The 26,804-nt window shown below is 53.2% G+C and overlaps 1 protein-coding gene across 11 annotated transcripts in view; it reads right to left on the bottom strand.

Moving 5' to 3' along the window:
• The window catches only part of tns1b (tensin 1b), a 221,163-nt gene that overhangs the window by 160,457 nt on the left and 33,902 nt on the right, over positions 1–26,804 (bottom strand). The window contains exon 1 of one of the 11 annotated variants that reach the window (XM_035394358.1): positions 15,394–15,597. The exons of 9 other annotated variants lie outside the window; for them this stretch is intronic. In XM_035394358.1, the coding sequence (XP_035250249.1) occupies positions 15,394–15,489 (96 nt within the window). In that variant the 5' untranslated portion in view covers positions 15,490–15,597. Of the gene's footprint in view, positions 1–3,770; positions 4,158–15,393; positions 15,598–26,804 lie in introns of those variants that run through there. One more of the 11 variants, XM_035394359.1, reaches the window with a different exon arrangement.

Here is a 26,804-nt window from a genome sequence, read left to right as displayed (position 1 = left end):
ATGTGCAATGGGAGAAGAGGACTGGCCTCACCAAATGGGAGAAGAGCACTGGCCTCACCAAAAAGCCTACGTACATTATACCAGGAAATAGTGATTGGTGTCCTCCCACGCATGTTCAGCATGAACATGCCTATGAAATAGAGAGAAAAAGAGAGAGAATGAAGAAGAGAGGGAGAATGGGTAGTGTGACAGGACATAAGGAAGAAACGGATGTAGAAGAGGCAGAGGAAAGAGAAGAGGCAGAGTAAGAAGGAAGGGAAAACGAACGGGGAGAGGGGGGAGGGGAAAGGGGGGAGGGGGGAGAGGGGTGCGAGAGACTTTACTTTGGATGCTCCGTTACGGAAATATCGAAGTCCGTGCAAGTCAGCAAAAGACCAGAAGCGTGCTACACCCTCAAATCAAACACGGGCACAGTGCTCCAGAAACTTCTGAGAGAAACGTAGAGATACCACTCCACCGGTCTCATACCACACTCTGCCAAACGCTGCACCCTAAAAAAAACAAACCCCCAAGAGGGGCAAGAGAGGGAGGGAACGTGGACCGGGGCTGGGAGGGGAAATGTTCCGGGCCGCAGTTTCGGCGAGGGGGGTGGGGCGTTGGCGGGTTAGAAGCTCCACTGAGATCATAAATCACCTGGCAGCGTTAAATGGCTCTTTATTTAGCGAGAGCGCTGACGGTGGGGATGTGGGGGGTCTTTCTGTGCCTCTCTCCCCGGGCCGTCATTAACACCCCCCACCCCCCGTCCCACCCCCCCTAACCCCCCCCCCCCCCCCCGCCCTACGTCCTACGGCTCCACCACAGGGCAAAAGCACATGGCCGCTCAGGCAGAGATACGGAACGGCAAAACCGGTGCGTCCGAAAGACGGAACGAGGAGAATAAACCGCATCCACGATGCACCTGTGCGCATGACATCATCCCCGTTCCCCCGTCTTCCTGCTGAAAACAGAACTGAAGCTGATAAGACTTGGTGACTTTCCCTCAATGTGACTGATATCAGATAACAGCACTGCAGAGGAGGTGCAAAACATTCACACAGATAACAGAGAAAGAGAGAGAGAGAGAGAGAGAGAGGGGGGAAAGAGAGTGGAGAAAGGGAGAGAGAGGGGGGAAAGAGGAAGAGAGAGAGGGGGAGGGGGGGAAGAGAGGGGAGAGAGGGGGAGAGAGAGCCAGAGAGAGGGAGAGAGATGGGGAAAGAGGGGGGAGAGAGATGGAGAGTGCGAGAGAGAATGCAAGGAGGGCAGAAAAGAAGGAAAATGGGAAAGTGACAGAGAAGGAGAGAGAGAAGGGAAGATGCAGAAAGGGAGAATGGAAAAAAATAACTAAAGAAGAGCGAGGAATGGAGGGAGAAAGAAAGAAAGAGGGAGAGGAAGAATGGAAGAGGATGAGAAGACGGGGATACAGCGAGGGAGTCTGTCATTGACTAAAAAGGTTCAGACGGGCTCTGTACATCCCCCCCCTCCTCCTCCCCCCCCCCCCCCCAGTTCCTGCTGTTGTCCCCAGTACAGGACAATCGCTCGTTTATAGCGACCGAGCGCCCGAAAGTGGGGAAGAAGGTCCCGTCTCATCCTTCACCACGTCCCAATCACCGTCGCCGCCAGGTAAAGCACACCGCACAGCACAACACGTGAGGGGGGGGGGGGGCTCCGTTCTCACGCAAACCAAACAAGGACGGCGCGAGAAACGACGCCTCAAAACCACCCGGTTTCGTCCGCGGTCCGACCCGCGGTGGGTTAATGGATATCGATCGCCCGACGGAGAGCTTCCATTGGCAGCTCCAAGGTCCACTGCTGGATCGATAAGCTCTGCAGCCGAACAGCTGTCGGCCCCGCGGGTAATTAGCACCTCCTCCTCTCTCTAAGCCCCCCCCCCCGTCCCCCGTCCCCCCCTCAGGCCTACACTTCCTATAAGCGCCGTCAGATTAAAAGCCAATTAAAGGCTTAATCTCCGGTTACAAAGTAAATAATTACCTTTAATTCCTCGAATCCCAAAAACACGATCCCGACCCCCTCCCCGTTCCTCAGGACCTCGCGTCTCACGAACACCTCTCATATAAACATCCTCCCTCTACGCCTCGGCCGAAAATAAACGGAACGGCCCGCGACGTCGCCCGCACCGTACGAGCGTCCTCTCCTCACGGGGCCCCCCCCCGCCCCGCGCCCGACGCGCTCTATCTTTTTACCCATAATGCACGGCGGCGACTCGAGGAAAGGCGGACTCTTGGGTCTTTAATGAGGAGCGCTCCCTCGCTTTTCCCCCTCGCTCCGAATCTGTGTCACTCCCAGCCTCTCTCTCTATCCCCCTCTCTCTCTCTCTCTCACACTCTCTCTCTCTCTCTCTCTATCCCCCTCTCTCTCTCTCTCTCTCTCTCACTCTCTCTATCTCTCTCTCTCTCTCACTCTCTCTCTCTCTCTCTCTCTCTCACTCTCTCTCTCTCTCTCTCTCTCTCTATCTCTCTCTCTGTCATAATCACACGCAAACATCGCCAGGCCACCTTATCCATCCATCTCCCACACACTGTTCAGGTCCCTGGGAACCCCCCCCCCCCCTCCCAACCTGTCTTGTAGGCAAACTTTGTTTCTTACACTTTTCTTATTTTTTTGCCCTGTGCAGGGAATAAATCACAGCCGATCTATTTAGGCTAAACTGTGAGCTACATAGAAAGCGCAATCCGTCTTCCAGGCACTTTGAGGCGCATTTTTCAGGTGCCCGGGATCCCCGACGTGTCTTGTAAGAAAACTTTTTCTTTTTTTTCCCCCTTAAACTTTTCTTTGCTCCGTTTCGGAATAAATCATCGCGGCTGCAGACGGGATAAAATTTGAGCAGTGCGGAAACCCCGATCCATCTTGGAGGCAATCTTTTAAACTTCTGCACGCGTTTTTTTCTCTCTTTTTTTTTTTGCCCTGAATAAATCACCAGCGCTTCATATAAGAGGCCCTTTTTTTCCAGCCTCCCGTCTACCATAATTATTTCCACAGCTGAGCACACAGACCTGCTCATCTCTGCGCATCGGGACGAGAGGGAGAGAGAGTCCGCTCCCCTTATCCTCCGCTACCTTCCCCTTGACCCCCCCGGGCTGCCGTACCTCCACCTCGCACTTCTTTCACTCAATCAGTGACTTGGCACTAAGCAGGAGGGGTGGGGGGGGTGGGGGGGGATCCTCTTACATCTGATCTCAATGAGCCAGGAATCGGTCAGAACACTAATTAACTGGACAAGGGGTCATACCAGAGCCCCCAGGCCCGTTCCGGAACTGGACGACCCAAGGGGGGTTGGGAGGTGGGGGCTAGGGGCTAGGGGATTTGGGGGGGGGGGTTGGGGGGGCCGGGCACGAACACAACCCTGGCAAAGCACGCCGCACACTCAGGACAACGCGGGAGCGGCAGATTAAATTATACAGGAGAGAACAGAAATAGCTTTGTCCCAGGCCAAAGCGGAGAGATGAAGAGATGGAGAGATGGAGGGAAAGAGAGAAGAGCCCCAGCTAGTTACTCTCAGGCATCATTACGGCTGACGGGGGGGGGGGGGCCCGGGGGGGAGGAAGAAAAAAAAACTTTAAGAGAGGAGTCTGGTCTGGCGTAGCCACAGAGCGGAGACCCGGTCGCTAATCTCCAAATCCACTCACATCATTAAAGCGCAGTAAACAAAAGCAGCTCAGACCGCTGGGGTCTCCCCCTGCCCCCCGCGCCCCCCCACGCCCCCCCTGCGCCCCCCCCGCGCCCCCCCCACCCCCACACCCCCCCACCCCCAGCAGCAGGAGCGGCAGACTCACCCAGAACATGCAGGAGAGGCAGACCCAGGTTCGAGCGCGGCCGGCCAGCGCAGCCGGCAGGCTGAGCGACACGGACGGCATCGCGCGCTCAGACGGCGGCGGCGTCGTCTCCCCAACGCGCTCACACCGGCGCCGCACAGCCGCACAGTCCACACGCGTGCCTCCCCGGGGACCGCACGTCCATGACACGCCGCCAAAGACTCGGAGAAAGCGCTGCGTCCGTCCTCTCTCCTCTCTCCTCTCACTCTCGCTCTCTTGCTCGCTCTGGCTGTCTGATTCCGTCCCCCTCTCTCCCTCTCTCTCTCTATCCCTCTCTCTCTCTCTCTCTCGCTCTCTCTACCTCCTCCGAGAAACTCACAAAGCTTTTGGGGTCAAGCTACTCAACTCCACAGGAGAGGGGGTGGAGTCGAAAAAGGGGCTTTATCCTAAAAAAAAAAAAAAAAAAAAAAAACACTCCCCAACTCAACCCCCCTCCCCATGTTCTCCCACTCGGCCCCTCCTCTCTCTCTCCCCCCCCTCTCCTCCCTGTCTCGCACATTCTGTCTCTGTCTCTCCTTCATTCTTATTTTCATTCACTCCGTGCATCCCCTCCTCCTCTCCTCCACAGGGCTCTCCTCCCCCATCCCTTCATTCCTGCTGTCTTTCCATGCTCTCTCAAGTCTGTGTTAATGTCACTTGAATTTTTCATTAAGTCTCTCTCTCTCTTCCTCTCTCTGTCCCCCTCTCCCTCTCTCTCTCTCTCTCTGTCCCCCTCTCCCTCTCTCTCTCTCTCTGTTCCCTTCTTCCTCTCTCTCTCTCTCTCCCTCTCTCTCTGAGAGTTTTTCTCTGCTTGACAGGATGCACGTCCATTTCCAAAAACATCTGCAGCTCCGCTCTGAGCTCCCGATCTCGATTAAGCTGTGCGGCTAATGCCCCCCCATTTCAGCATCTGTCCCTGCGGCAGCCGGGGAAACGGCAACAGTAACTATGGAGAAGGGCAAAGGCGTATAACCGAGGTTAAGTTCTCTAAATCCATCAGGGGCTGTTTAAGAGCTGTGCCCTGCCTGCTTTCCTTACATCTCTCCTTCTTTATTCCCTCTCCCCCTCTCTGTCTCTCTCTTTCTATCTCTCGCACACACAGGGATGTATGCACACCCAACCACACACGCACAAATGTACCCACACGCACGTGCACACACCTACAGACATGCATGCACACGCAGGCACACACGCAGGCACGCATGCATGCATGCACACAAACAGACATACAGCATACACGCGCGCACACACACACAAATACACCCAGACACACATGCACACAAACAGACACACAGCATACACGCGCACACACACACACAAATACACCCAGACACACATGCACACACAGAGACACACACACACGCATACACACAGACATAGCACACACACACACACACACACACACAGCATGCAAGGACACAAATGCACACACACACGCACATATACACACGCAGCACACACACACACAAATACACCCAGACACACATGCACACACAGAGACACACACACACGCATACACACAGACATAGCACACACACACACACACACACACACACAGCATGCAAGGACACAAATGCACACACACACGCACATATACACACGCAGCACACACACAAGCACACGCACACACACACACAGGCACACATATGCATGCATGCATGCACACGCACAGACACGCACACGCACACACATATACTGTACACACATACGCACATGCACACAGACGGACACACGCACAGCACACACACATGCACACACACAGCACACACATGCACGCATACACACACAGCACACACACACTAATTCTGAGGCATTTCCTTCTCAGCCCAGAGAAGATGAAAGGGGCCGGTCTGCCAGCCTGTGCACACTGTATCCCCAAAGGGCTAGCGTTAGCATTAGCATTCACTTACTGCTTCCCCTAATACCTCACCCCAAAGAGCTTTACCTAGCCCAGGTAGCCCAAAGACCTGAGACTGCGCTAGCGTTAGCATTAGCATTCACTTACTGCTTCCCCTAATACCTCACCCCAAAGGGCTTTACCTAGCCCAGGTAGCCCAAAGACCTGAGACTGCGCTAGCATTAGCATTAGCATTCACTTACTGCTTCCCCTAATACCTCACCCCAAAGAGCTTTACCTAGCCCAGGTAGCCCAAAGACCTGAGACTGCGTTAGCGTTAGCATTAGCATTGACTTACTGCTTCCCCTAATACCTCACCCCAAAGAGCTTTACCTGGCCCAGGTAACCCAAAGACCTGAGACTGCGCTAGCGTTAGCATTAGCATTGACTTACTGCTTCCCCTAATACCTCACCCCAAAGGGCTTTACCTAGCCCAGGTAGCCCAAAGACCTGAGACTGCGCTAGCGTTAGCATTAGCATTCACTTACTGCTTCCCCTAATACCTCACCCCAAAGGGCTTTACCTGGCCCAGGTACCCCAAAGACCTCTGAGACTGTGCTAGCGTTAGCATTAGCATTCACTTACTGCTTCCCCTAATACCTCACCCCAAAGAGCTTTACCTGGCCCAGGTACCCCAAAGACCTGAGACTGTGCTAGCGTTTTTTTTTTAACCACCCACTTCAGGGAGTTTGTCGCATTATTTAAAAAGAATATTCCAATGGTGCAGTGTCAATCTTACACCGCGTCACGCTTGTTCACATCCTGTAGAAACTACACTTTTAGGTACTGTATTCCTGTCGGCTAGTAACAGAGGGGAAGAACAGAAAGCTCTCACGATGTTTACGTGTCCGAGCACTGACACGGCCACCGCTGTGAGATTTTAATCAATCCCTTTACACCCGGACTCCCAGTCAATAGGCACATAAATACGCACCTGCGGGCAACAAGATGAATTTTCAAAGAAGTCTATTTCTGGAGAGAAGGGCAATACAATATCTCAAACAATATCCGCCCCAAATCCTCGCACTGAAAAGGGACGGATCAAGACCGTGAGGCACCAGGGATTTTTTCGGTGATTGAATTACTGACAGAAAAGAACACAGAAGAATTCGTGCTGGTCTTGGTTTGCTGTCATCTCCTAAAACTGAAGGCCGGCATTATATTAAACAGGAATGAAATGTTTTAATATTAAAACCAGAATCTGCCATTTCTCTTCTCAGGCTCGTATTGAAACAATCTGAGCTCTAAGACAAATCAACACATCACTGAACATACAATGAGCTTGCATGTTTATTTTAGACCCACTGAAGCAAATTAAATTTTAAAACTTTTTTTTAGTCCTTTTTATTCAAACCGCACAAAAAACCCATTCAGTTCAGGCGGAATGCATGGGGGCTATGGCTGGCTGTCCCATCACAGTGATGCAAGCCAGGCGTCCCATCACAGCCAGTTTCGGAGATGGGGGGAGGGGGTGGGACTGCCATAAATGGCATGTGTGTTATCCACCCCCCCCCCCCCACCAAACTCCTCAACGGACAGAGGCCTGGGGCTGGGGGGCAGCGGGGACTAAGCGAGTGGGATGTGGGGAGTAAAGTTATAAGGAGGAGGGGCTAGTTTGTAAGGTGGAGGGTGGGAGGAGTTAGGTTATAAGGGGGGGGGGGGGTTAGGTTTTCCAGGGGGAGGAGTTTTGCAATAAGGGGGTGGGGGGATAAGTTATATGGGGGAGGGTACAGCTATAAAAGGGGAAAGGTTTAGGTCATAAGAGGGAGGGGTTAGTTTATAATGGGGTGGGTGGCAGGGGGGTATTTTAGAAGAGGGAGGTGATAGGTTATAAGGGGTAGGGTGGGAGGAGCTAGGTTAGAAGAGAGAGGGGTTAGTTTATAAGGGGGGAGGTGTTAGGTTATAAGGGCAGGAGGGTCTTGGGTTATAAATCACCTTGGGGGGGGGGGGTGCAGGATGCATACAGACTCTGCCACACTGATACAGGATGGGCCCACACCATCACTCTGAATTTCACGACTAGCCTGCATTCTCTCAGTCTCTCCCCAGGTGCACCGAAGAGCTGTCACTCAACCCCCCCGGGGAGACCCCTCCCCCCCACCCCCCCACCCCCCCACCCCCCCACTGCACCCTTCACACAAACGCACCGCGTCGCCGTTCAGTACCGCTTGTGCCAAAGCAGGAGCGTACTGCGATACGAGTGTGTAGAACCGCCGCACGTTCATACCGCACACCCGCGTGTTTAGACGCTGAAATCCCTCCGCGTGCCCGCAGCACCGCACACACAGACAGCTGAGCCAGAGCAGGCGGGAGAGCAGCCCTGCTACAGCAGGAGCACGCAGACGGCTTCGCACGCTCACGGTCCTCACAGCGACACCTAGTGGGGACTTATTACACTTTTTCTGCAAAAGGCCTTCAGAAAACACACCAATGCACTCAATGCATTCATTTTGTCTCTTGACATAAATTTTTTTTTAAATCAGGCAAAATCAGAATCAATGTATTTTCACCTTATTTTTGAACAAAAGCTGGCAAAAGAATGCATTGTTGTTCAAGACCTCCATCAACAATGAGCTATAAAAGGATAATCCCTATGACTGCACATGGGATAATTACATATTTTGCTTTCCTCCACCTCTAGTCCCTTTCCCTAAAACACATTTCTTTGTGGTGAGACATTAATGAAAAAATTCCCTTAACCACAGATTCCCAGGCAGTTCAGTGGAATCTCGGTACAGTGCTGTGGAAGCACACACATAAACAGACACACACACACACACACACACACTCACTCACACACTCACACACTCACACACTCACACACACACACTCACTCACTCACTCACTCACTCACTCACTCACTCACTCACTCACTCACTCACTCACACACACACACACACACACACACACACACACACACACACACACACACACACACACACACACACACACACACACACTCTCTCACACACACTCTCTCACACAGAGCTCTCCTCTCTACTGCAGCAGCCACGCGGGTACACAGGCCTCACAGAAAGAGGCCGCTCGGACCGCGGCTGCAGATAAAGTGTGTGCCTGCAGAAAGCTCATTCCCCCTGCAGCTCTGATCCAGAGGCACCCACAGGGGGGGGCCACAGAACTGGGGCCCACGTCCCGTTCGAGAACACTTCAAAAAGGCAGACACCTGATCTGTGGGCACAGAAGCCCCAAAGCAGCGCCGAGCAGAGGGTACGCCGAGGCAGAGCCGGGAGCGGCGCGCGGCAGCGGAGGTAGCGCCCGGGGAGGGGAAGGCGTGCGCTAGCCCGGCTAATTAAACCAGCCAGGGCTCTCCGTCGCCGCGGTTTCGACCTTGAGCTCCGTCCTCCCGACTGCGCTGTGCTCGGACGCTCGGACGCTCGGACTCTCTGACGCTCAGACGCTGGCGGAGAGCGAGCGGAGCGGGTCCGCGGTCGAGTTTCCTCCGGCGCGGCGGCGACTTCATAAAGACTCACAGCGGCGGAACGCTGAGAAACTGAACGCCGATATCCACGGCGTTGAGCCGCACCGCGTTCAGGACGCTCTACACTGCAGCGCACTCCGGCTGAAGAGGCTGAACCGCTCCTCCAGGGTCTGCGGTGCCTTCAGGAAATGACATGCACTCCAATATCATCAACATGAAGATTTTACTGTCCATATCAGAAACATGTTTTTTTATGGAAAATGCGTCAATTGCACATCATGCATTGTTTGTCCATGACAAATTTCTATCAGGACAATAAAGTTTTTTTTTTTTTTTCAATCTCATCTTATTTACAATACGTGTGTAAATTTACAAGTTATTGCCACTCTAAGATATTGAATTATATTTCATTGGAAAAAACTGTTATGTTGTGAAATATATTTATTGCTTAATTTTCCAAGAAATCCACGTGTTTACAGTGTGCTGCTGCATCCCAGGAGTGAGCAGGAGGTGAACGACCTCACTTCCTGGCTGAAGGAGGAAGCCATATCAACACTCCCCGCCCCCCCCCCCAACCTCACCCCCAACCCCCCCATCCCCCAGACGCAGACACGCCCGCTGAGGTCACCGCTCACGTGCGCTCGCACGTTTCCCCCCGCATGCCGAAAACAAGCCCCCCACCCCCCCACCCCCCTCCAGAGGCAGGCTGCCCAGGGGGACCGGATCCACCCCCCCCCCTTACCCTGAGACTCTGGCCTCGACAGGGCGGGATTCAGGAAACTCCCATCCCACCATGTGCAAACACTTCCAGCGCCCCCCTCCCTAATACAGCAATCACCCCCCCCCCCCCCACCACCACCCCCTCCCCCCCCCACCCCTGGGTGGGCCACCTCTGCATTTTAAAATCCCTCCTCTCTCGTGGATCAAATGTACCCCTAATCACTTACATCCCGCGGCTGCAAGCGTCCAGCCAAACGTTTTAAAACAATAAACGTTCCTACTCATGTCAAATTCACCTTTTTTTTTTGCCGTGAAAATCTATTCATTTCTATCGACGTTTACGTGAGTTTCACGCGTGTACCGAGCCTCACTCCTCATCGGTGCGGTCATGTGATCAGCTCTTACATCATTATGTAACGGCTAAAAAATCAAAACAGAGCGGCGAGCGCCAAGAGAAACGCCACACGGACTGAGACCTCGAGACGCGAGAGGAACATGATTCGCCAAAAATGCACCTTTATTCACTACATCGCTATTCTTGTCCGCGTTCTGGTGGAAAGGAAAACCAAGCAAGTTTGACAAATCGGTGACTGAAATGAAGCAATCTGCTCGCAAAGTGAACTCTTTATTCAGCCCATTAATGACCTCACCCCTCAGGTTTTTTTTTGTTTTTAGCACATACGGCAAAAACGTACAAAAACAAACGTGGCTGCCAAACGAAATTCGAACCGAAACACGTTCTCTCACGTGAGAAAAACCCCCAGTTCGTTATAACCGAACGCGAGTCGCGAAAATCTAAACTACGATCCAAAATGTGTAGCGTACGTGTTACGCAGGAGAACAGAACCTGACCAATTCGTCTCAGGAAAGTGGATTGACAGGATTTTTTCAAAAAATTTCATTTGTCAAAGGGGTCAGAAACATCCCTTCATCCTTCAGCTGCCTCCGGGGTCGAGGCTCCTGATTTACGGGCCGAGCGGACATTAAGTAAATGAGAAGAAAAGTGCTCAGTCTTCTCCCACTATAAACCGGGCGGAGCGCCGCATGCCGGACCATCAAAGTGCCAATACCAGAAGATTAACGTCGGGGACAGGAGGGCTCGCTCAGTCCTCCTCCTGCCCACAAACCCTCTGTGCGTGTGTGTGTGTGTGTGTGTGTGTGACAGAGAGGGACAGAGGGCTTTCTTTCTTAATTAAGATGAGCGTCTGTAAAAAGGGAAGGGGGCTGAACAGGGGTATGCAAGGGGGGGGGGGGGGGTTTGTACATGAAGGCTAATGATAGTGCTCAGAACCAGTACCCCCTCCCCCCCCCACTTGGCAAAGGTCCCCTTCTAGTCCTGTGATGAGAGAGAGCAGCGTGTGTGTGTGTGTGTGTGTGTGTGTGCATGTATATGTATGTGTGTTTGGTTGCGTAGATGCGTGTGTGTGGGGGGGGGGGGGCGGGGCAAGTAATAATATCTGGGGGGGGGGGGGAATAATATCCGGTTCATTCTCATAAGAGTGTCCGAGCGCTGTTCTCTCACTCAGACCTGGAGCCCTAATCTCTCCTGCCTAACATCTGTAATTGGTAAATAACACCCCCCCCAACCCCACCCCCAAACCCTTTACCCTACCCAATCATACCCAACATGAGAGATGTGTTCTACAACAGTTACAGATCTGCTCAAACTCCCCACTCTGCAGAAGAGTGTAAGAGATCAGACTGTGGTGAAACGGAAAACGCATATCTGTATGAATTTCAGACAAAATTAAAACACTGCGATGCTCCAAACGAGTCCCCGCAGAGCCTTTCTGGAGCAGAACGGTGGGCTTTCCCCTATTGTGGAAGTCCTTTTGTCCTAAATTGCAGTTTACAGCCCTGAAAATGCCTCTTTATTACTTCTCAATTAGCACACCAAATGCTCTCTTTGTGCGTAAGGGATATATAACCACCAGTATGCAGTGTGTGCCCGAAGCTCAGCTTTATCTAGGCTCCAGCTTTGTCCATTTGCTGGCTTTCTCCCCAGTGTGGATTCCGCCACCTCCAGGCCCGTTTCACCTCAAAGATGGCTGTGGTCACACGGCGGATTTTCATTGGCCCGCTCTGCTGTGCTGTGACCCGGCCCACGCGGAGAACGCGCAGTGAGGTTCACTCACGAGCAAGTCAGCGCAGACGGACAGGGGAGATGCAGTGAGTGATGAGAGCTCGGTGGAAAAGGAGTCGATATTCAACAAGAAACGCATGTCATCAAGAATTTAGCCTCCTTGGACAGAAACCAATCAGTTGAGAGAGAGAGCTGCCAAGAGGCTCTCTCTCCTCTCTCTCTATCGCTCTCACTCTCTCCCTCCCTCTCTCTCCCGCTCCCTCCTGCTGCTGTTCGAGTACCACCTCTCCAACGGGCACGTGTGTGTCAGAGTGCTGAGCTTTCTTTACACACGTTGCCCAGCAGCCCTGTGACTACAACACCCATCATCCCTCAGGGGATTCTTGGCTCCTTCCTGCAGTGCCCAGTACCTGCTGAACCCACTGCCCAATGCAGAAATGGCCCAGGAAAGAGAGGTATGCGAGAGAGGCCAGTTCACCAAACACACACACATTCACATGTGCACGTGCACATGCACATGCACACATATACACACGCACATACAAAACACACACACGTGCCCACACAAGCACATGCACACATACAAGCACACAGACACACACACTCTTCACAACAAGCCCATACTATAGGAATAATAAACAGGGAAGCTGGGAAGAAGGACAGGTCAGTCTGTACAGGCGCCAGCTACAGTGTGCATTTTTGCTTTAGTTACTGCTTTACCCTAAGAGCCAGCCCACATAGTCAGCCAGCAGATGAGTACAATGCGTGGGGAAAACAAGTGGAACAGGGGGTAGGGAGCAATGCAGAGGCAGGGCACAGAGACAGGAAGCAGGGGCACAGAGACGGGAAGCTCAGGTACAGATAGAGGAAGCTGGGGCAAAGAGACAGGAAGTAGGGCACAGAGACAGGAAGCTGGGGCAAAGAGACAGGAAGCTCAGGTACAGATAGAGGAAGCTGGGGCAAAGAGACAGGAAGCTCAGGTAGAGGTAGAGGAAGCTGGGGCACAGAGACAGGAAGCTGGGGCAAAGAGACAGGAAGTAGGGCACAGAGACAGGAAGCTGGGGCAAAGAGACAGGAAGTAGGGCACAGAGACAGGAAGCTGGGGCAAATAGACAGGAAGCTCAGGTAGAGGGAGAGGAAGCTGGGGCACAGAGATTGGAAGTTGGGGTAGAGATATAGGAAGCAGGAACAGAGACAGGAAGTAGGGCACAGAGACAGAAAACAGCAGCATAGAGACAGAAAGCTGGGTTGGGAGACAGGAAGCTGAGGCAGGGAAACAGAAAGCTGAGGCACAGAGACAGAAAGTTGGGGTTGGGAGACAGGAAACTGAGGTAGAGAGCAAATGAAGCTGAAGCACAGAGACAGGAAACTGGGATTCAGAAACAGGAAGCTGGGGCTGAGAGACAGGAAACTGGGATTCAGAGACAGGAAGCACCGGTAGTCCTAAAAAGGAACTGCAGATGTTACATTAATGAATAATGGAGGACATGTATGTCATGCTTCTCATGATCTCAAAGCACTTCACTGTCAACCACGAACAATGTGCAGCACCACCTGGGTGATGCACGGCAGCCATTTTGTCCTAGAACTCTTACCACACATCAGCTGAGGCGGAGAGGGAGAAAATTATTGGGCCAGTTAAACTGGGGGATGGTTTGGAGGCCATGTTAAAAAAGTATTGTCATTTTTACACAACACCAGGGAACCCTCTACCCATTTCAGTAAGTGCTACAGGATCTTTAAAGACCACAGTGAGTCCTGACCTAGTTAAGTGTCTCATCTGACCTCTCAAGATGACCTCTCCTACAGCACCATGCTCCCATCGCTACACTGGGGAACTGGCGCCTGTTTGGTTCAATGGATCTGCCTCCTCCTGCTCCTGCAGCATCACTTCCAGGAGAAACCTGGTTTTCCCAGAACGCCTTCCTTCGAAGAACCAAGCCCACGCCCGCTTAGCTTCAAGCCAATCAGTGGGAGCGGGGCACACGGAGGCATGGATGCTGGCCAAACGTTGCATGTCACAAAGGACATGCATAACTCATGAACCGCAACAATTTTTCCACTGAACGTTCAAGCGTGAAATCATTTTTTAAAGAAATAAACAAACATGTTCCACGATCTGAAACAGTGCTGATAAGCGCAGACTGCAACACCCCCCGGGACAAAAAAATTAAAATGTCCTTCGGCCCGCTTACAAAATGAGCGCTAATTGGCGAAACCTCTCCGACGCGCTGCTCGTTTGCACGATCATCGGGCCGAGGATGAGCGTTTCCCGCCATTTCTCGAACGAGAGCCGCAAAGTTTGCGGCATCAGCTTTTCAACATCACGTCCTGCGCCGTGTCCAATCCCAGCTTCCGCACAGGAAGACGCATTTTTAACGGGGCGATAGACGTTAAAACGAGATTCGCGGCTAAAGAAAGGGGCAAATCTGTGCGTCCCATTTCAACTGCTTTGCAGACTGAACGCAATGTGGTGAAGAGCGAACGTGGTCAAATATGATACCGTTTACAGTTGAGGTTGCGGTCCATGTGGAAATGCATGGGTGCCGTCCAAATAAACAACAGCATTCTGAATAAAAGCAGAATTGGTTTTTCGGTCATTTGTTACGATTAAGGAATTTAAAAACGGGAAAGGGTAGGGTTCTCTAACCAAACCGAAGGGGAAGAAGGTACTCCTCCTTCCATTTTTATTTTCTCCAGCCGAGCGTGAACGAGCGCCGTGACCTTGCATCGCTAAACGCGCGCAAACGCGAGCGTAGCGCTCCGTTCTGAGCCCCTGTAATCTCACTGCAGGAGAATTCTACAAACGTACCGGGTCCGCTAGTTTCTCTTCCTCCCACTTTCCCGATCTGTGGCAAACACGCCTCCCGTCGGTCCTCAGATTGGATTGAATTAACGGGACGCTTCAGAGAACGGGAAAGCTGCAAGCTGGAAGTACAAGCAGACCGTTTTTGCACCGCAATCAATTACCTCAAGGAGAAAAAAAAAACGTGAAGCAAAAAGCACGGTAACCGATTTGGAGATCTCCGCGTTCGTCTGCGCCCGAGCTGAGGGCGCACCGCTCCCCGATTTATCGCCGGACTCCCGTCCCGCGACGCACACTGAAGTTAAAACGGTTTCCCAAACTGCGCGCCGTCCCCACAGTTAAGCGAGAAGGTCAAAGACGGGAGTTGATGCGGTGGGTCCCATCCAGAGCCGGAGAGAGGGACCCGATTAGAGAGGAAGTCAAATTAATCACAGACAGAACCGCCAGAACGACCGACCCCAACGCAAACGGGACTCGCTCGGTCCAACCCGCACCCCGTCTTCGGTCCGGAGGGTTTGGCGTCCGGCGTCCGGACAAGGTGACCCTCCCCCACTCCTCCTCCCCCCCCCCCCCCCCCCCCCCCCCCCCCCCCCCCCCCCCCCCCCCCCCGCCCCCCAAAAAAAGGTGCGAGTGCAGGAGGGTTGGGGTGGTCGAGCTTACCTTGTCCCTCCTGTTGGCCCTGAGGGGGAAGAAGCAGGAGAGGAACAGCTTGCCCCAGCTGATGACTGCGGCCAGGCACCAGCCCAAACGGGCCATCCTGGAGACTCTCAGTCGCCCCCCTCTCTCCTCCTAATTCCCTGGGAGTCTCTGCACCGAAGTCTGGCTGCCGTGTCCGTGGGTCTCCCCCCCTCTCCCTCCGCACTGCGCAGGCACCCCGAAACCCCCCCCCCTCCCCTCCCCTCTGTCTCAGCACGCGTCCCTCCTCCCCCCGCGTGGGGGGGAGCTGACGTCTCCGGTCCCGAACATGGCAACCCTGGATCTGGCCGCAAGCTATGCCAGCCAAGCGTGGCAGCCTCTCTCTCTGTCCGCGTCCCTACCGCTCGCTCTGAGGATGCTGCTGCAGTTAGCCTGCCTCCGTGGAGCAGGAGGAGGAGGAGGAGGAGGAGGGAGAGAGAGGGAGGAGGGAGCGGGTGCAGGAGGAACAGAATGAAAGGTGCTTGCAGAGAGAGAAAAAGAGAGTGGTACAGACAGAGAGCGACAGAGACAGAGAGCAGGACAGAGAGAAAGCAAGAGAGAGAGAGAGAGAGAGAGAGAAAGAGAGAGAGCAGGGTAGAGAGAGAGTGAGAGAGAGAGATACAGAGAGCCAGATAAAGAGAGAGTGCGAGAGAGACAGAGAGTAGGATAGAGAGAGAGCGAAAGAGAGAGAGTGTCAGAGAGTAGGATAGAGAGAGAGCGAGAGAGAGAGAGAGACACCAAGCACAATACAGAGTGAGTGAAGGAGAGAGAGAGACAGAGAGTAGGATAGAGAGAGTGCGAGAGAGCGAGAGAGAGAGAGTGAGGGACAGCGAGCACGATAGAGAGCGAGTGAGAGAGAGAGAGAGAGAGAGAGAGAGAGAGACAGCAGGATAGGCAGATAGAGAGAGAGACAGAGAGTAGGATAGAGAGAGTGCGAGAGAGCGAGAGAGAGAGAGTGAGGGACAGCGAGTACGATAGAGAGCGAGTGAGAGAGAGAGAGAGAGAGACAGCAGGATAGGCAGATAGAGAGAGAGACAGAGAGCAGGATAGAAACAGCAGGACAGAGAGTGGGGTAGAGACAGAGACAGAGGGGGAGAGGGAGAGAGAGAGAGAGAGAGAAGGAAAAGAGAGAGAGAGATAGGGAGAAATAATATAGAGAAATTTGGGGGGGGCGAGGCGGCGTTGCGATTGGCGGGAGGAGAACTGGGTCACAGCGGCTGCGGCGCGGCGTGGCGGTAATTCGGTTTGTGGTGCACTCTGGGAGATTACGGTGCGACTGCAGGTGAGCCTCTCCACTGCAGACTCTCCACGCTCTGCCTCCCGTGGAGAGAGAGAGGGAGAGAGGGAGAGAGAGAGAGAGAGACAGAGGGGGAGAGAGAGACAGAGCAGGATAAACAGAGAGAGAGAGAGAGAGAGTAGGATAGAGAAAGAGCGAAAGAGATACAGAGAGCTGGGTAGAGACAGCAGGACAGAGAGAAAGAGAGAAAGAATTGAGAGAGAGAGAGAGAGAGAGAGAGACCAAGCACCGCACCGTTCAGCCTCTCTACTGCAGACTGCGTACGCACGCGCCCGCTCAGTCAGTAAAAAAAGAACCGTCTCCCAAACCCAGAGAGGAAAGGGAACGCAGGGTATCAAACCCACTCACATACGCACGTACCCCCCCCTCCCCCCACCGCCCGCCTCCCACCCACCCCCCCAGCCCAGAGAACGGTCCCTTTATCCAATCCCCCTCTCCTTAAAAACAATAGACTCTGTAATCTCCGCAGACAGATATCGACTGCAGCGGGACGCCCGCTTCCAAAATTCAATCGCGGATCGGCGGCCGAGACCCCGCGTCCGACATCGACGTCACGGTTATGCAGGAACGGCTTTTCTCCACGGACCGGCGACCCAGAGGCAGCCGGAACAACCGCGCGGTCCGTACCGGGTTAAATATTCAGAACGCTTTTGTTTTTTGTGACATCACGGAACCCACGATGATGTACTTCTAATTCTATAAGCAGCCTTATAGAAAGAACACAGTGACTGAGACCCGGAAACACCCGCCCAGTGGAGCAGCCCGATTTAAAAACATTATTAGGATGCAAAGCAGCGTTAGGATTTAAAAGAGCCGTTTCATATACAGAATTCAACCAGACACAGTTGAAGTTTTTAGTCTCATTTTGCAGCCCCGCTGACAGAAGAAAGAGGGATGGCGTTGAGTTCTTTTTCGCACAGGGGTACCCCGCCGTGGTCAGGCTCTTCGTCACGACGGCTCTGGCGACGCACGGCCGAGTTAGTGGCACCGGCGGGCCCACGAGCCGACGAACCGCGCCGCCGCGCCGCCAGGCCGGCTGCCTTCTCACACGGCCCGGACGGCGGCCATCTTTACGCGGGAGCCGGCGGGAAAGTGAACGCTCCGGACGCCGCGCGCGTGATGTCGTTAGCCTGGAACACCGCGGCTGGAGCGACGCAGGACGCGTGCCGAGCCGCACGCAAGATCCCGCGCAGCTGCGCCGTAAATTTCCCGCGTTGGACAGAGAAACTAAACGAGGCGCGTTATGGTGATGATGATGAAGCTGACATTTAGGGTGTGGGTGTGTGTGTGTGTGTGTGTGTGTAGGGGGGGAAAGGGGGGGGGGCTCATATGTGAAAACGCAGTCCTTTCGGCCTGACCTGCAGCGAGCGGACTGGGGGCGTTCTCACTGGAGCGTGAAAGCGCGTAGAAACGCACGTCTGGAAACGACGCCACAGGAAAAACCGCACGGCAGAAGCTATAAAAAAAAAGCACCGGGCTGCGCTTTCTAAACAGGAAAGAGCTTTCAGCTTCGTCAGGGACGAGGTTTTTCCAAAAGACAAATCACGCTGTCTGTCAGACCCGCGGGTCGACAACAGCGAGACAGACGAGTTAGGGCTCCCAGCGGTGCTCAGCGAGACGTTCTGAGCACTTCTGAGCACGCGCGCGCTCCCTGTTGCACTCGCACGACCTCCGCCAGTGTTAATTCAGCACTTTGGGTTTCGCTGCGCGCGCGGTTATGAGCCTCTAAGAAAACATCAGGAACGGCCGGCGAGGGAGACGGGACGTTAAATCGATGCGAGCGGGCGTGTCCGACGCCGCGGCGAGCGGGGCTGTAGATCACGCCGGCGTCTGGCGGCCGATTCCCGCTCGCCGCTAACGGGCTAGCGAACGGGGAGGACGCCAGGTGGGGGGGGGGGGGGGGGGGGGGGAGGCCGGCCCACATCGCTTGCTCGCTCGGGAGCAGGGTCTGCCTCGCGGAACGACGCAGTTCATCCACACAGGAAGACACCGCCCCCCATAGCCCCCATCCCCCCCTCCCTCCACGAGACTCTGCTTCAGGAACACATCGATCAATCAGCGCCCCCCCCCACCCCCCCGTGGACGTAATCTGCACATCGGTCGTAAAAATAAAAAAAAACCGGCCAGGACGGTGTTTTTCATTTTCGGGAGAGGAAATGAGGCAGGATGGGCGTGGCCAACGCCAGGCAGAGCCAGACGAGGCCTTGGGAGATAACCTCGCTTTCGGGCGGACCTCTTCCCTTGCCCCCTGTCACCCTGGCCTTCCACTCGCTTACATGGGAAAACCCAACCTGGCTCAGAGACAGGAGAGACACGGGCAGCTGCCATCTCTCCCCATGCTGACTACTGACCATATGGAACTGTTTTCTTTCGCTCGTGGGTTTGGATGTACACGTGTGGCTAGGCTGTCTTCAAACATGGGGGGGGACTGTAACAGAATGTGGGCGGCACCAGGCGTGCGGAATGTGAAGGGGTCGGGCAGTCCGATTATGACATCACACAGTGCTGGCAGCCATAAGGAGGAGGACTCCTAACGCTACATCAGCTTGTGCAAAGCCATACATTTCCTGTTCCTTCACAACAGAAAGCAGCGTCTCGTCATGTTTTCATACAGACCAGGGGTGTAAACGTCAGGCTTCACCTCGATAGGATACAATTTCTCTGCAACGGTTCGATATTTGGCAATATGAAAGCTGCGATACGACCCGAAATGATCTGGTATATTAAGAAACGATCAATATATATGATCCAGCAAACGCAATTCTATTACAACATGCGCATACAACCAAAATTGAGAGGTTGAGGGTGCAAAAACGTATTGGCGTCACATTTAGCAGTCAGAAATGTACACAACAATTTTGGCAGTGTTGCTAGAGAGTGAACCGCAGTAAGATTATGTACATTTAAATAAACATTTTGCTAAGATTCTTAATGATACATTTTTCACATTGCTTCGACTGGATCGGATCGGACCCAGATCGATGTATCGTTGCACCCCTCTTACACACTAGGGGTCCCAGCCTCATTGTTAACGGTGGCAGAGACTATATTCTGCAACAGCTGCAACGAGCAGGCCAGGTAAGAGGACAGGGCCTCCGCTCGTATCCCAGAAGGCCCGGCACTCTAAAAAACCCTGATTCCAGTAATGAGGTGATAATGGGTTTCCCCCTGATACGCTGAGTCAGCCGCTTCGGGTCCGCCTCCACAGCGGCCATTTTGAGATTAGACTGGCCGGCCCTGCAGGAGGACCGTGCCGTGATTTAAAACCCCGCAGGGAGGGAGACCGCACCTCAGCAGGGGTGACAGACCTCACTGCCCAGAGCCACGTACAGACAGCATCATCACAATGCCCCCCCCCACCCCCCCCACCCCAACCCCCCGGTAATGAGAGGGCTTACTGCATATCAGGGTTTTCTGTTTATACACAAACAAGGAAGGATACATTTCATGAAACGCCAGAAAGCCAGAATCTGATCTGCAGAACCTGATCTGTCCCCTTCGGCAGTGTATACTTCACACAACTGCCCTACAGGCCCAGAGAGTATCGCATGGCATCCTAACGAGACCTGACCAAATCCTACACTATACACGTCAAACTACAGGAAGAATGGAAACATCTAACAATATATGAATGTGAAGCAACTAATAAGGAGTGGGTGCACTGTTTGCCTTCAGAACAGTATCTGTCCTACTTGGCATGCTGTCACATAAGTTCTGAACTGTGTGTAGTAGGATATCAGACCGTTCTTCTAGAAGAACAGCCTCCACTTCTTTGAGGGATGAAGGAGGAGATCCATGTTGTACTCTGTGCTCCAGAACTTCCCATAAAAGTTGAATGGTGTTTAGAGCTGGAGATCGTTGAGGTCATGAAAGGCGTTTCATTTCATCCTGGTCTTCATGAAAGCACTCTTGTATGATGTAGTATGATGCGTTATCATCATGGAATATGGGGGCATTATGAGGGAACTGCGTTTGGATGCACCGAGTCTGGTAAGAGGGCTTCATGTTCCTTGGACATTATGTGACCATGCAGAGCATCCATCAGACCCAACGACTCCCATGCGACAGCTGCCCATAGCATTACAGATCCAGCACTATGATTAACAGCTGAAGGCTTTCTTTGGCTTTTTCTGAACCTAAACCCATCCAGATGTAGGAAAAGCAGTAAAAGATGACTCATCAGACCATATTACTTATTTCCACTGCTCAGGGGTCCAATTTCTTTCGCTTCTTTCACCAGATTATGGGTCGTTGTTCATTGGCCTTGCATACATGTAGTTTCCGAAGGGTGAGACTATTTGGCCTCTCTGGAACAGTTACTTGCTCGTGTTGGTTTGGAAATGATTTGTAAACGATTGGCAGACCTCTTTGATAGCACATCCTGCTAATTGGCATTCATCCTAATATGACTCACCCATGTAGCTGCATTTTTGCGATAGTTACTGTAGTTAAAATTGAAATTCCTTTCTCATCTGATGTCTCCCTCATTTTGTCCAAACCCTGTATATTATAATACATCTCAACAAGCAAGCATCAGATTGGAGTCGGAAATGCAAACATTTAGCAAATTGGCCTGCAAGGGCTTGCTTGCGGCAAGGCCATTTACCAACTATTTCACCAAATATTAGCAGCTGGCCTTTATCCCCAATGCCTCATCTCCAGTCCACTGTTAGAGCACCGTAGAAGGGAATTGCAGCCGCGCATAGCATAGCCCGGCTTCTCAACAGTAGGTCCCGCTTCACAGCATACAATAGGCTAGATATTGTGCTTGCTACCGCCATTTTAGCGAACAGGGGCCAGAAGGCTGGTTGGTCATTCGGTCATGTTGTTCGTCTTTAGCAGGAAGAACAGTAGCCCCAGCAGCAGCTACAGTCTCATTAGCATGAAACGGGACGCCGCGGGGCCAAATCAAATCTAAATGCATTTAGAGAAGAAGTCAGTCACAGCTGACATAGAGAGGAACCGGAGACTTTCGGAAGCTCCCCCGAAAGTCTCCCGCCCCTCTGGGCCCCCGCCCCTCTGGGCCAATCACAGCAGGACAGACAGCCTGGCAGGTTCTGGCCCGGTCCTGAACCGGGCTGAATCAGGCAGAACAAAACCACCGTCACTGAAATAAACCGCCACTGTTTCTTTTGAAAATGGTTGAGAATAACACGCATTTACAGGGTACAGCTTGAAAGGTCTGTTAAGTTTGTGTGTGTGCGTGTCTGTGTGTGTGCGTATTTGTGTGTGCACGTCTGTGTGTCTGTGTGTGCATGTGTCTGTGTGTGCGCGTCTGTGTGTGCGTGTCTGTGTGTGTGTGTGTGTGTGCATGTCTGTCTCTGTGTGTGTGTTTGTGTGCGCGTCTGTGTGTGTGTGTGTGTGTGTGTGTGTGTGCGTGTTTGTGTGTGCACGTGTTTGTGTGTGCGCGTCTGTGTGTGTGTGTGTTTGTGCGTGTCTGTGTGTGTGTGTGTGTGTGTGTGTGTGTCTGTGTGTGTCTGTGTGTGTGTGTGTCTCTGTGTGTGTGTGTGTGTGTGTGTGCGTGTCTGTGTGTGTCTGTGTGTGTGTGTGTCTCTCTGTGTGTGTTTGTGTCTGGAACTAGGAACATAAAATCTTGATTGAATTAGCCGTGCCCTTCTGGTCTGAGTGCGTGGAACGCTCGCAGGTTGCCCCTGGATACCGAGGCGGTGATGAAAGTCAGGCGGGGTCTGTGCCGGAGAGGAGGGATGAAACTCCTCTGTCCGTGAGCGCTGCTCCCGTGGCTCTCTCTGCGGGGGACGCGAAGCAGCCACCGACGCCTCACACACTCTCCTGTGTTTACACCGGCGCTGATGACATCATCCAGGAGCTTCACACCAATAACATCACCACGTGTGCGCTGGATAAAGACTTACATTGGTTTGTACACACGTTACATCAGGAAATCAGTATCTATCTGTCTCTCACTCTGCCTCTATCTCTGTTTCTTTCTTTCTCTCTCACTCTGTCTCTCCATCTAGACTTGTAAATGCTTTATTGGTAAGAAATACATGTGTGAAAAGTTCTCAAACGTACCTACAGAAATATATTGGAACACGTACGTAAATTGAACCGAACAATTGCTATATCTGCTATAAAACAACACCACACTGCGCTATAATCTCCCCTCAGATTGTGACAGGCTTAGATGAACTGTACTTTGCAGCTATTGGAGCTGCTGGCCCTTCTCCTAGCAGGATCTTTAGTTACTTTTCATTTCGTTGTTTCGTTGTTTGTGAACAGAAGTCTTTCACAATTAGAGGTCATTTGTCGAAGCAATTTGTACTCATTTCTGAATATTTTCCGCAACGTAGGTGACAGTGCGTCTCTGTTTCCACCTCTCCTGTCCTACAGTGACCGAGTATCTCTTTTGGTAACCATGCATTCCAGCATCGGCCTTTTTCAACTGCTCGTGTGTGGTCCCTGAGCCTGTGCTCGGTCAGGATCTGCCTCTGCTTTGTTTCTCTGACAGAGAAGAGATTCTCCCCTAATGTGTTCTGTGTTTTGGTCACACGGTCACAACATTTCCAGATAAGAGATTTGGACAGTTTCACAACTTAACTCTGATTCTGTTGGTAAGCAGTGCTGGCATGAAGCCTGCCTGTGCTTTTTTGCTCTCTCTCTTTCCCCATCTCTCTCCCTCCCCCTTCCCCTCCCTCCCTCCTTCTCTTTCTCTCTCTCTCCCTCCCTCTCCCTCAGACATAAGGCAAACAGATTTAGTACGACTGCAGCAAACAGAACGAAAAGGGAAACAGATGGACACAAGTTAAAATGTTAACTGATAAACACTGGTGTATTACTCTCTCTCTCTCTCTCTCCCTCCCTCCCTTTGTCATGCCGCAGTCTGTTTCCTCTCTGTCTGTTTCCTCTTTGCTAATTCTCTCCAGCCTGCGGAAAGCTAGAAGGCATAAAACGATTTTATCTGACGATAACTTCGTCCTTTAGAGCTCTGGCTCGTGTCGTGGAATTAGCAGAATTAACACAACACATCCTCTGCTTTTTCAGCTCCTCCGTCGAGTCTGTGACCTCGCCACGTCTGTCCTCGTCACCCGCCTCTCGCGGTACGCTAGAACCTGGGTGTCAGTCAGGGGCAGTCCACAGGGAACTGCACTCGGAGCCTCACAAAATGAGTAGCAAAAAAATGTTCATATTTTTATAACGCATAAGGAAAAGCCGGTCATTTCACTATTTTTGCTGTTGCCCTGATTCAGAGCCGTTCTCCCTCTTTCCCTCTCCAGCCCTCTCTCTCTCGCTCCCTATCTCCCTTTCTCTCTCTCTCTCACTCCCCATGTCCCTTTCTCTCTCTCTCTTCCCCCCCCTCCTTCCCCAGTGCTGAGTGCTGGCACAAGTGCTTTGCAGTAAAGGAGTAAAAAAAAAAAAAACTCTCCTTAATTAAACATCGGGAGGCAAAAATAACAAAGAGGAATAATTGAGCGCGGAACGAGACGCGAGGCCATTGTCTTCCGGTCGAGGAGGGTTCCAAACGGCTCGGCCCGCAGACGGAGGCCCAGTGATTAATTAATGCAATTATCCCGGGAGAAGAAGCCCACCTCGTATTGATCAGCAAACCCATTTAGAGGATTGGAAGATCTAAAAATGTGTACGCATGCTAGACAATCAAGTGAAATTTCTCATTTGTCTCCCTGAGCAGCGATGTGCCCCCCCCCCCCCCCCAACCTCCCACCCCCACCCCGCTCCCAAACTGGGTTGCACCAGAGCATTGTGGGACAGCAGAACCCACCACAGAAACCGTGTGTGTTCCAGAAGCAGCGAGAGTGCGTACGGAGGCTGAGCTGAACAGAAAGAAGAACGAGGAGTGTTTTTTTTGGGGGGGGGGGGGGGGGGGGAGATGGGATCCAACGCAAGCGGGGCCCCCTAAAAAAAAAAAATCCCCGCACCCTAATCCCCGCAATTAGCCCGCAGCCCGCGGAGAGCCGCGAACACAGAGTGAGCGCGATGCTTCGGGCGGGAAGCCTCCCGCTACGGGACGTCGCCGGGCAGCGATTAGACGGGGGGGGGGGGGGGGGGGGGCCTGACAAAATGCACAACCAAAATAATCACCACCAGGGGATTCCCAGCACTTTTTTTTTCCAGCTCTAATCCTGAACGCGAAGGATCGCGGCTGAGACTGTTGATGTTCTCTGAGATTTTTTTGACAACTGACAGAAAATGGCAGCACTATAATTTCAGCGGGGCACGGCTTTTGTTTGCACCAATCGGCACGCATTTCGCCAGATTTTTGCCACGTCAAACCTGTCACAGTTTACAGCACGGTGCTTAAAAGTGCAGTAACTCGAGCTGCCTGGCGGTTAGGCTTTCTCCTACGTAAATAAACAGACGTGAAAGAAGCAAACCTCTCCATTAACAGTGTTTATCCTCTTCACTAGCAGGTAAGGAAACGTTTGCCCAATTTTCCCCATGTTAAAGGTGGACTCTGCACCAATCGGCACGAAGCTGAAACCGCCAACACAACCGTTCCACCAATGAGGGTTTCCGCTAAGCAAACGCTCAAACGTGAAGGACGGAAACGGGTCCAATAGCGCAGCTTCTCCTCTCGAGAATCCTCTTATTGAAAGTGAGTGTGCAGGCATTCAGGAGCAGGACAGGAAGCAAGAGCAGGAAGATGGGAGGAGCTAAGGGATTAAGAGAAGTGGTCTGGCCTGTGTGTAGGGGGGAGGGGGGAGGGGGGTGGTCTCAACCCGTAATTGGCCAGCTTTTTTGTTCCCAAATTGAAGATCTCTGCAGAGGCTCTGAAAGGGCCGGAGAATGCGAGCGGGGGGGGGGGGGGGGGGGGGGGGGGGGGGGGGCAAAGACCCCCGAATACCCGCTCTGCACCCTCTCCTCCAGGACCCCGGCAGCCGGGCCCTATCAAAGTGCGCGGGGGGGGACCCCGTTTTGGCATGGAGGGCCTGGTCATTAATGCCTCACACTGGGCTAAACACACGCAGGAGTCGCCGCACACTGACGACAGTACGGGCTCTGTCTCCACACGCAGGAGTCTCCACACACTGACGACAGTACGGGCTCTGTCTCCACACGCAGGAGTCTCCACACACTGACGACAGTACGGGCTCTGTCTCCACACACAGCAGGTGGGAGAGCTCTGTGAGCCCTTTCAAGGCTGCCATCCGACACATAACCCGGCAACCTATGAAAACAAAACCTCACTTCTGTTTCCTGGTGGTCCGGACCAATCAGCTTCTGCTTCCTCCTCCCGTGGGGCAGGTGACAGGAAGTAGCCTGCTGTTCCGGCTCATTCTCACGCAGTGTGAGCTGGGAGGGTGGGGGTGTGTGGGGCGGGTTGGGGTGGGGTGGGGGTGGTGTGGGGCGGGTTTGGGTGGGGGGGGGGGTGTCTCGGAGGCTGTTTAATGAACACCCCCAGAGCTCTCTCCCTCAGCCGCTCATTGTGCAGGGGGACCTGTGTGGCCCCTCTTCAGCCGCTCGAGTAGTGCCCATTGTTGGGGGGCCCCTGAGAGCACTTATACCGCCAACCCCAAGGGGGAGTTGGGGGGGGGGGGGGGGCATCGACAACCGCAGCGTCTCAGTCAACCCGGCGATAAACCCACACACCCACGCAGGCAGGTCCCTGAGCAGCGCGGTGTGGGAGGAGAGCGCCGCCCTGCAGGCAGATAGGAGTACGGGCGCGGCAGAGGCGTCCTGGCAGCAGCGGCGGCTCCCGCGGCGATACCCGCCGCCCGTTTATGCGCCGAGCTCCGCGCTTCGCCCGCAGGTATCACCTGTCCCGCGTCTTTAGTGCCAATCCATCTGCGGTCAGGGCGCTCTTTCAGACCAGCTCCAGCGCGCGACAGCCAAGCAAGCACTTTATGTAGGAGATGCTAATCCCATTATACTTACAGCCGGGCTGCGTGTGCTAAGGGGGGGGGGGCGGATGGGGGGGGGGGGGGATACAGCGGCATTCTGAAGTGAGCTGTGCCTTCCCACAATGCCCCTGTGAATCCTAAAGCCGAGCGCGAGATGACTAAGAGAGGCAGGCAACCTCGGGACACTCACAATCCAGCCCCGGTTTCAGCTCTGAAATATTTAAAGACGCACCGCATTTAAGCTCGTGTGTGTGTGTGTGTGTGTGTGTGTGTGTGTGTGC

The sequence above is a fragment of the Anguilla anguilla genome, chromosome 15, assembly GCF_013347855.1.
Source record: "Anguilla anguilla isolate fAngAng1 chromosome 15, fAngAng1.pri, whole genome shotgun sequence".
NCBI lineage: Eukaryota > Metazoa > Chordata > Actinopteri > Anguilliformes > Anguillidae > Anguilla > Anguilla anguilla.
This window is presented reverse-complemented; position numbering and strand designations above follow the sequence as displayed.